We start from the raw sequence: 10,888 nt of genomic DNA, 5'->3' as shown, positions 1-10,888 counted from the left end.
TACACATTTTACCCCTACCATGACAAGAAATTACATTAAAACACAAAGACAGATATACTAACTACTGTAAGAAATAAGATTCAGTGAGGTCCCGGCCAGCTCGATATCCACTCTGGTGAGCTGAAATGAGGAACAGCTACTGCGAGTTTATTCACTTTCTCACTGTTGTTTTGATATTCATCTTTTCTTAGAACTGTTCTTATGGCCTCCTTTTCTGCAAAGCCAAAACACACAAAACATGAATGACCTGCCCATCAAATCAAAATCAGTAAGCAACCTATTAAAGGAGCAGTGTGTAAGATTTTAGGGGGAATTAGTGGCATCTAGCAGTAATGATTACAAATTGCAATCAGCTGAAACTTCTCCTGTTTAGAATTTTAGTGTTCAGATGGGCCTGGTGAATAAAGCTGATAAAAAGATAGACTTAAGCAGTTTCACATCACAAATCAGTGTTTCTGGAAAAAAAAATACGAAAAAACATTTTTCCAACGTTGTTTGATAAGGAGGGGCTGCTAACTAATGGCCAACACAAAAACACAAAAAATGCAAACGGCTCCATCTAGAGCTGGTGTTTGGTTTGTCTGTTCTGGGCTACTCGACACATGGAGGTGCAACATGGGGATCTCCATAGATGAGGACCAGCTCCCTATGTAGTAGATATAGACAGTAACAAAGCATTATTATTATTTTCAGGTAATTATACAGGAAAGAAAATGTACATATTATATTATATTCCATTTCTGCCAATTTACGTATCCCCCAAAATCCTACACAAAGGACCTTTAAAATGCTTAAACATTCAAAGTTGATACTTACCCTCCTTAGGTAAAACTCTGTGTAACTGCTGCATCTCCTGGGGCAGCAGAGACTTTATCAAACATGTGACATCAGTGACTTTATTTCCAAAAAACCTGTCATAGTTTGTTAAAGCTGATCTTTTCTGTTGTGTGTGTCTTTGCACAACAGTTGGAACTGCAACACACAGAGGATAATAAGTTGATTAAACATTAACCTAGGTAAACTGCAAACACTCTTTCCTGTGTTTACATCCATATTTTCTTTCTTTGGCATGCAGTACCTATACCACGACAGGCCAGGTTAGGATCTGTGTTGCCTCTGTAGTGAGACTGATTGCTCAGCATTTCAGGTTTTTGCTTTGGCTGTCGGTAATTGTCTCTCATCTCTGTGTCCGTAGAGAGCGGTGGCACTTCCTGCCTGCTGTTCAGAGGTGCAAGTCTTCTTCCTGCATTTTTAATATGATCATGTCCTGTCAAACAAGTTCCACAACAAAGGGACTATAGAAACAAATGCTGTGGTGGTTTTGTTTGGACACGCCTGTGTGCTTGGATGTCAGTAGATCAGGCACTCTTGTACATGCTTTTATACACACAGGACCAAACCAACAGACTTGTCCTACCTTGAGGCATACCCATGAAGTCACATCTGTAGATGGAGCGATACTGTGCTGTCAAGGCTTTACGGATCTCCCCTTCAGATGCAGGACATTTCAAAGGGAAGCCAACATACTTGGAGCTTCGTGCGGTGTCCTTCGGCAGCCTCCACATCATGAAAGACTTAGAGAAAATAGCTTGTTTAAAGGTTACGATACATTGTGAGAGGTCAAGCATGGCATTCAACTATGAATGTAAAATTGAGGCTAACACAGCCTAAATACCAACCTGACTGGGATGCGGGTTGTTTCTCCTTTGCCCTGAGGCTGTTCCTGTGTGAATGCATTCAGGTTTACAGGCTGGCTTCCAGCAAAAATCCTTGTTGTACACAGTTGAACCAAAAGGTCCAGACTGTGAATAAGAGTCTATAAATGAAGTTGATGTTGCGCACCTACAAATGCATCAACATAGACAGACAATTACAGAAAGAGAGAGAGAAACAAACACATAAATCTGCTTTCTTATTCCAAATTCAACCCCAAGCCAAAAAGCCCATAAATGACTTACAAAAAAATTTGGGCGGTTGAGTTTGGTCGATAGATGAATTGTCTTCGATTAGACGTCTCATATGGATCCCACCACTGTTTGCCCTCTGCAAAAAAAAATATGAGTATTTGTTCTAAACCCTGAATTCTTGAGATGTAGTGTATAACTTTAACTCTGGGCCACAGGCAATAAGCAGGGTACACTTTCCCTTTATTTTTTTATTTTTTTTTTTAAAAGAAGATTTTAGAAAGTGAGGGGGACACTTTCCCCCCATTTCCAATGTAAATATGCCCTTGCTAAACCTCACAACAGCAGGACCGGAATAACCCAAAGACAAGGGGGCATCAATAAGTAAATTAAATGTGAAACTCCTACAGTGACGATTACAATGTTGTAAGAATTAAAATTATACCTACAGGAGTTACAATCATAAAATGTGACTCGGCAATAGTCCAAAAATAATACTGTGGAATTATTCAAAATAAAAAGTTAGAGTTTAACGTATAATATAGCCTACTTACACAATATAAGATAAGCCTAGCATATGATTATAAACCAAAATGTATTAGAAATGTAAGAAAATATTGTAACATAGATTATGTTACTTTCAAGTTAATTTACAAATGTCTTGCAAGCTTTATATATCCTTGGTTTCATTACCTTTGGTTGCCATTGGTGACCACTGTTTTGGTATCTCGTGCTATAGTTGTTTCCAGTGAAGTGAAAATCTTTCCATTTCCAGATGACAGTTCAAAACATTGATGGCTTGCTGAAAAGCGGAAATGTCAACCCTGGGTCCTAAATTTGAGTTTGTGTGTATAAAGTTGGTCTTTCAGGTGCAGAGGCAGAGTTGGTCCCGGCAGGGTGTTTGTAGGTGCTGTGGTTATGGAGACCTACAACATTTGAATGGCCACTGTGAGCTGCTCAGCAGGGGAGATGTTGCATTAAAAATGTAACATTGCCAGAGATGCCTTTTTTAATGTCTATTGCTGGTGTAAAGTACTAAGTACTTTAATCAAGTAATGTCATTCCATATTATAATCTTCAACTCTACAAAACGTATAATTGTCTTGTATACTGATGGATTGTAAAATGTTCTTCAAATTCTTGCACTCCATGTGCTCATCCAATTTATAATATAAATATCTTCCAACTATTTAAGTTTAGCTATAAATACAAGGAGAGAATCAAACACTCCAGATAATTTAATTTTTATTCTCAAACTAATTCATATACTTACTCCTTTTCAGCCAGACAGTCATCTATTAATCTTTATGAGGTTAAATCTGTGAAAATAAATGAAAACTACATAAAAGTAGCTCCACTTTAAGCAGTTATATAGCATTAAAATAACAACAATAACTAAAGCCCAAATATACATTTTAAAAATGTTCTAACTCAAGTACATAGTTAGACCACACTACAACTCAAGTCGACGACGTTGCAAACGATATTGTTGAAATCACTTTAAGAGCGATGTGATGAACACTGACAGCCAATCAATAAGCTGTTTTCTTGAGGTGCTGACACAACTTGAGCTGTGTATTCAGTAAAAGATAAGAGTTGTTTCACCTCACAAGTCTGTGCTTGCTTTCAGTCCCAACCTGACTCTTCCTGCATAGAAGTTGGTATGTAAGGTGTGGTGTAGACGTTGTAACCCCCGGGCCTGAACACCTCCCTCTGTAACTGGATCTTAGATTTTTTCACACAGAGACTCCTTGACTGTACGAATCAGAACATTACCTCCACAGCCACAACATTCAACACCAGTGCCCTGAATATTATTGAATCACTCTACCGCGATGGCCGGAAGAGGAATAAAAGCTCATGGCTATACTACAGTAAGGATCTCTGGCTTCTAAATAAACTAGATGTTATACTGTATGCTGGGCCAAACTTCTCTTTTATATGTCCTTAATTTTGGAACTGACATAATGTCTTTGAACAAAGAGTTAACATGGCAGCATAAGTTATTCCTGTAAATATACACCATGTCCGCCCCCTTAAAGAGTGAGCAAAGCTCTTTTGCCCAAGTGTCATTTACCCTTATCCCACATAAACATCTTCTTATTTATTCTGCTCTCTGCCATGTTCATCAGCCAATTACACAATTGAATCAGTTCACATTTTTGTTGGTACCCAGCCCATGTCGCTGATTTGCTGGAATAGAGTGCCCCAGTAGTGAGTCCTAAAACCTGCAAAAGAAATATCACTCCAGTTCCCTCGTCTCAAACTCAGTGATTTTTTAAACAGGTTTTTGTATTAAAGTCTGAAATAAGGTCTGTTGCTAAAGGCCCAGACACATCAACCCGACATCAGAGAATTACCAGCTGCATCACCCTCACCTCACCGTGTCTTATCCAAAAAGTTGCACATGAACACAACAAATAGACGGCCAACAAGCACGTTCTGTGTGAGGGGAGATATCCCTCCATCCCAGAAGATGGTAGTCATCTGTGATAGTCATTCAAAACGGGAAACTATAAGACCACAAAGATCCTAGTTTGTTATTATGAGAAGTGTAAAAATGCTTTGGTTCATCATGAAACTCAGGCAGATGGAGGTATATGATTCAAACTGGACCTGAAGCATTTGGAACAGCATTTTGCTCACAGTAATTTGAGCAAAGGCATAATAAAGCAGAATGCTAACGAGTCCATGCCCACATGCTCTAACTATTATGAAACTTCAGATTGTAGTTAATATAGAGCCCAGGAATGAGTCCTAAAACGTTAACATTTCAGCATCTCTCGTTCCCTTGTGAATGTGCGTTTGGATGGATGTGTGAAATAAGGTCTGTGGTTAAGCAAGCTGAAGAGACTTTCATGTTTTGTTCTCCGACATAAAATGCGTCAGTAAATACCCCACTGTGAACTTTGGCTAAATAAGACTACAGAACGTCATAACGGCAAACATGGCTTTACAGCCTCACTGTGATGAAGACGTTCAGTCATATGACTGTGATGGAGTTTGTTTATAGCCTTTTATAGCCATTAGCTTTTCACTTCTGCTGATTGTATATATGTTTCAAAAATCCTGAAAGTGGTGTTCATTAGTGAAGATTAACTTACTGAAAAAAAAACTGTAAATATCATAAAGGTTTGTTTCACACAGAGCTGATTTTCTGCAATGATCCAAAATCCAATGGAAAAATCCCGAAGGCTTTTTGACAAGGGAACAAGGGTGACGTTTCGGGGTTGGACTGTAGAAAATGTCATCCCTGGGGTGCTCTATATACTTGCCCCCAGAGCATCACGTTTGTGCTAAGTTTGGTGAAACTTTATCCACTGGGTTTTTCAGGTACATATATGTGGAACACCCATAATATTAACCTTTAAATTATCCTCTCTGAATATTGAGCAAATAAAAGCAACACAGATACTAAAAAAGAATAATCCTGACTTTCCTCATTGTTTCAAAGAGTTAGCTGGATTCAGCAAAGTTACACAAAAACACAAGCAAACTAACCAGCTGAGGCAGTGATGCCAGAAACTCCCACCTTCTGTCAGGCAAAACTATTGTGTCTGACTAGGGAGTTTGGTGGCTTTAAGAGAGCACAGGTGGATATAATGGCTTCAGTTCCTGATCAGAAAGGGCTGTCTGACAGTAAGATAAAGAGGTGAAAATATTCTAAATATAGCATACAAGTTAATTGATCTTGACTTTTTCCTGTGCCTTGCAACCCTGCCTTTATTAGAGGGCATTGTAACAGAAGAAATAGAAAGCCATTAATATGATTAATATTTATTACATTTAAGACATACATGTAAGCATTAAATGTATTTGAAATAAAAAATAATATATCAAAATTGACATATATACACACATCTGCCATTCAATGTAATGGATGACGCTGTGGTGTATAAACAAACATTTATGATTCTTATGGGTTTTGTTCAGTAAGATAATCTTAACTAATGAACACCACATTCAGGATTTTTTAAGCCTAAATACAATCAGCAGGAATAAAAACTAACATAAGGCTACAAACAAACTCCACCACAGTTACATGACTAAACGTCCCCACCACAGCAAGGCTGTAAATCCATGTTCGGCCTGATGACTTATTTGGCTGCTTTTTTGCAACTGTCTTTTTTAAGACATCAAAACTTCAAAGTTAACAGTGGGGAATTTACTGACGTATTTTATATCAGAGAACAAAATGTTAAAATCTGTTCAGACTTTCTCTTAACCACAGACGTTATTTCACACATCAAGCCAAAAACACATTCAGAAAACCCAATGACTTTGAGTCGAGGGAACCGGAGATGCTGAAATGCCAGTGTTTTAGGAGGCATTCCTGGGCTCTCTATTAACCGCAATCTGAAGGCTCATAATGATTGATGCATGTGGGCGTGGCCTAGCCAGCATTTTGCTTTATTATGCCTTTGCTCAAATTACTGGCTGTGTTCGAAATCATCCACTCATTCACTCACTCCCTATCCACTACATCGTGTACATGATGTAGTGAACTACATCATATACACGATGTAGGGAACGACGACGGGAGGAGAATTTGGACACTACATGGTAATTTCCTGAACGTGGTTGCGTCAGCAGATGCGCCATGGTTATTCAACTATAAATACCATCATACTAAAAAATACAAATGTAATGTTCAATCAGGAATGACAAATATGAATTCTGAAATGTCTTTTATTGATGAATATGCACCACTAGAATATATCCCATCCATGCAGAGCCGCATTTCTTCGGCCGGAGAACAGCTGGTTGTGCTTAACACGAAGCTTAATAAGCTTCTCAACATCTTCATCAGTCCATTGGAACAAGAAACAGAAAAGCATTTATTTTTCTAACACACCGCCAATTGAGAAAAGAGAACAAAACGCTATGATCAGATGTGAGCGGGTGTGCGGGTGTCTGCTCCTAGCTAGAGCTGCAACTACCGGCAAGCCCTAGCATTAGCCTTAGCGTTAGCGTTAGCTCGCAGATACAAATAACAAACCGGATGCTTCTCCACCAACAAATCCGCTTGTTATGACAATTCGCAACCCTTAAAAGGCATAAAACCACGCCACCGAAGTATTACACACATCAAATGTGTATATTGTAATGTTACTTAAATTTATATACAAAAGCGGCGGTTGGTGCGGCAGCCATCGTCTCCTTCTTCTCCTCTTCCAAAACACGACCGCATTGCATTGTGGGATACGGAGCACAAAGTAGTGTGCTTGTTCACTCAATTTTGCGGTGCATTGTGGGTGTTTTCTCGTCCACTACATAGTGGATGAAATTAATCGCGGAGAATTCGAACAACACTACAAAATGGCGAACACACTATATAGTGCACTACATCCGTGATAGAGGGTGATTTCGAACACAGCTACTGTGAGCGAAATGACATCCCAATGTTTGGGATCAAGTTTGGTTCCAGTCTGCTTGATGGTGGTATATGAATAGACTTTTTTTGATAATTATAACCTCAATAACAATAATAAGACATTATTATGATATGTAAAAATCAAAAATATAGTAGACACAAATCTAGTGAAATTATCTAGATCAATAATTGAGCAAACTAATTGTAATGTCATTTCAAATGAAATCCAATTCCTTATAAAAATGTTTTGTGAACAGATAGGATAAAACCCAGTGTTTGTGATTATGTTGCCAAAGTATAAAGGTTAACAATAAAAATTAATAATTTGGTTGAATTGTGATTCTCAAAATGAGTATTTTAACTGATGTAGCTATTAACTTGTCTCACACAATTAATTGGTTCTAAGGTGATGTTACACTGAATTACGGTTTAGTGGGGTGTTGTTTTTTTTAAATAGTTATTTTAGTTAAAAATGATAAAATTGCACATTTTACATTCCAGTGTACCATAAAAGGTTAAATGGTAAAATGTGTTTCACTTTTAATTTTTGGGTGCTTGAAAACCCAATTACATCTTTGACCCATATATATATATATGTGTGTGTGTGTGTGTGTGTGTCCCAACTTCACTTGAATCATTTTTTTTTTTGCCTCCAATAAAAATACAGCCGTTTGTTGTTTGACATTCAAGCTTGGCGCCACCGCCCCGTCGTGTTTTGAATAACCAGTGCAACAACCGAGCCTGGAGTAAGCGAGCGTCCAATAAGATACGTGAAGGAGTCGACGGCAGCCAATGTTCGGCAGGCGGTGTTCAGGACAAACACAGAGACATCCACACAGCCGAAAGACCGCGCATTGACAGTATTTGTCCTCCTATTGTTTGAGACGTACCGACGTGCTGGCCTCACATAGCGCTGTAGGGGTAAGCATTATAAATGTTGACTTACAAGCAAAGACACTTACTTGTAATGAATGAAACAGTGGGCTGCTGTAGGATTTGCACAGCATGCATCTGCGTTGTAAATGTTTAGTTGCATGACTGAGCTGGTTAGGATGCTAACAGTGTCGAGCTAAGTGTGTTGCTAGTTCTGTTGCGTAGGTTGTTATCTAACAATGACATTAGCTGTGGCAATAAATAATAACCACAACAAAGTATCATGCACCCCCAGTCATAAATGCATCTACTACGCACTGGTCACCGTATCGTCCGATAATGTGATAAGAGCTAACACATATAGCCTGCTACGCTAGCCGGATAATGCTGGCTGGCCGTGTTGTTAGCATACAAGCTAACGCTAGCTAGAGGGTGAACGTAGGTTAATACCGCTGACTGTTGCTGAGGCAGCCCGTGTGCACAGATGCAGGAGAAGCATCTTTCTCCAAGACCACTGCCATTTTTATTGAAACTTTAAATCAAATAAGATACATTAAACCATAAATACCGTTGAGGTGAAATACGGGGCCCGTTTGGAAGCGGGGGGTGTGTGTTAGTAGCTCGCTAGCCATTGTTCGCAATCAAATCAGCCATTTTAATAATCGTCTCATGAAATGAGCACCGTGTCATGTCAGCGTGCTAACACCAGCTAGCCTAGCTAAAGGGCTAAAAGCAAGATGACACAAAGCGAGAGCGGCTAACAGCTAGCGAACAATCAAAGGCGTCGGAAGCTAATGCTAATGTCTTCATCTGCATTAATGGGAGGCTAACGTTGCTAGACAATATAACGGACTGTGCTGTTTTTCACTAGCTTTGCATTGAACCACCGTGAATGGATGCTTGACGCAAACTAATGTGTAGCTGAGTTTAATATTAAAAGAAGCATCATGTTGGCCTCTGCGTATAATGGATTATTAGTCATCCTAGACATCCTCCTCCCACCACCCCATTTAAACAATAGATGGGGCTGACAAAGCAAGAGGCAGATAATTTACCAGGGAGATGTTTCGATGTTCCTGCTGTATGAGTAGATATGGATTAATTTATCTCAAAACATATTTTTCTCTCTATTTAGCAAGCCAGGATGAGGAAGGATCCTCGGAAGCCGAGGGGCAAGATGTCCTCATATGCCTACTTTGTGCAAACATGCAGAGAGGAGCATAAGAAGAAACATCCCGATGCCTCTGTCAACTTTGCAGAGTTCTCCAAGAAATGTTCTGAGCGATGGAAGGTAAAATCAATCTCAAAATAAATAAAAAAAATTATATTCTAGGAATCCAATTTTTTTGTGTACATCTTCTAAAACCTCTTGTGTCTTTCCCAAGACCATGTCCCCAAAAGAGAAAGGCAAGTTTGAAGATAAGGCCAAAGAAGACAAGGTGCGTTATGAGAGGGAAATGAAGAATTACATTCCCCCAAAGGGCCAGAAGAAGAAGAGATTCAAGGACCCCAATGCCCCCAAGAGACCACCGTATGTACCATAATCAACTTGCTCCACAACAGTTTTTTTTTTCTTTTGTCTTTTTTTTCTGAAATTAAGTTCCGAGTGGATTGTGATATCGTTAACACTGACACATTTTTATTCTCCACAGGTCTGCATTCTTCCTGTTCTGTGCGGACTTTCGCCCCAAGGTGAAAAGTGAGCATCCTGGACTCGGCATTGGGGACACGGCAAAGAAGCTGGGAGAGATGTGGAACAGCTCATCTGCGGAGAACAAGCAGCCGTATGAGAGGAAGGCTTCCAAGTTGAAGGAGAAATATGACAAGGTGAAAAGACAAATCTGGACCTGTTTTTGTGAAATTTTCAAATCACATTTTGAGCCTGTTTGGGTTACATTTACATTGAAGAGTAGGTTTCTCTGTAGCACTAAAAACACATCTGTTATGCTCTCCACAGGATATTGTTGCCTACCGCACAAAGGGCACTGTGGATTCAGCACCTGCCGCCGCAGCAGAAGATGATGAGGAGGAGGAGGAAGAAGAGGAGGAGGGAGAAGAGGAGGAAGAGGACGATGATGATGATGAGGATGATTAGATTGCATAGGGATGGGACCTGAATTTTTCTTTATGCCATATAACCCTAATATACTCAATTCACCACCTTGAAACATAAGTCAGATTGAACAAGAACATGTGTATATTTAATGTTTTTAAGATGTACAGTGTTATTCTCCTTTTTTTGTAAAGTTAACACTACATATCTTAAGTTTGAGATTTTCTAGTCGTAGGTCTTTATCCCCTGCCATATTATGTAACAATTTAGGAGAACTAAAAATCAGTATGAAAGTAACTAGTCTGTAGGTGTTGCAGCTCAAAAATGAGATTTCTGAGTTGTTAGTGTATTTTCTTTATTTTGAAAAATATTTTTTTATGTGCTGTCCCAATGTCTTTTTATTGTTCTTTGAATACCACTAATATCAAACACAGCTGTCGACATTCAAAAATGTCTTCAATAAAGGTCGTTTTTTTAAGAAGTGTGTTTTGTCTTCCTCTAATGTTAGTCACCTCAGTATCTCCGAAGTTTTCAGTTAGTTCTGAAAGGCACAACTTTTAGAACATGTAGCCCATCAAGTATACATGGCAGGAATGGATCTAATGACTGTTACCTAACATTTAAATGGAAGTTTACACTTTGACTTGTCTATAAGTCAGAACATGCAGAAAACAGTCAAAATTG

General features: G+C 39.0%; 2 protein-coding genes across 2 annotated transcripts; one reads left to right on the top strand and one right to left on the bottom strand.

The window, feature by feature from the left end:
* Positions 1–17: 17 nt before the first annotated feature.
* LOC121942789 (testis-expressed protein 26-like) lies at positions 18–2,628 on the bottom strand. The gene is made up of 7 exons (XM_042486049.1): positions 2,598–2,628; positions 1,959–2,043; positions 1,680–1,842; positions 1,418–1,574; positions 1,079–1,243; positions 817–972; positions 18–214 (listed from the first exon to the last, which is right to left on the bottom strand). The coding sequence occupies exons 1-7, from the start codon at positions 2,608–2,610 to the stop codon at positions 81–83; spliced, it is 873 nt and encodes a 290-aa protein (XP_042341983.1). The 5' UTR covers positions 2,611–2,628; the 3' UTR covers positions 18–80.
* A 5,444-nt stretch (positions 2,629–8,072) lies between these two features.
* hmgb1b (high mobility group box 1b) lies at positions 8,073–10,682 on the top strand. The gene is made up of 5 exons (XM_042486457.1): positions 8,073–8,199; positions 9,287–9,442; positions 9,537–9,682; positions 9,804–9,978; positions 10,109–10,682. Exons 2-5 carry the CDS (start codon positions 9,296–9,298, stop codon positions 10,244–10,246), a joined length of 606 nt encoding a protein of 201 aa, XP_042342391.1. The 5' UTR covers positions 8,073–8,199; positions 9,287–9,295; the 3' UTR covers positions 10,247–10,682.
* The last annotated feature ends 206 nt before the right edge of the window (positions 10,683–10,888 follow it).

The sequence above is a fragment of the Plectropomus leopardus genome, chromosome 5, assembly GCF_008729295.1.
Source record: "Plectropomus leopardus isolate mb chromosome 5, YSFRI_Pleo_2.0, whole genome shotgun sequence".
NCBI lineage: Eukaryota > Metazoa > Chordata > Actinopteri > Perciformes > Serranidae > Plectropomus > Plectropomus leopardus.
The sequence above is the reverse complement of the archived record's forward strand: the minus strand, read 5'-3'. Positions and strand labels throughout refer to the sequence as shown.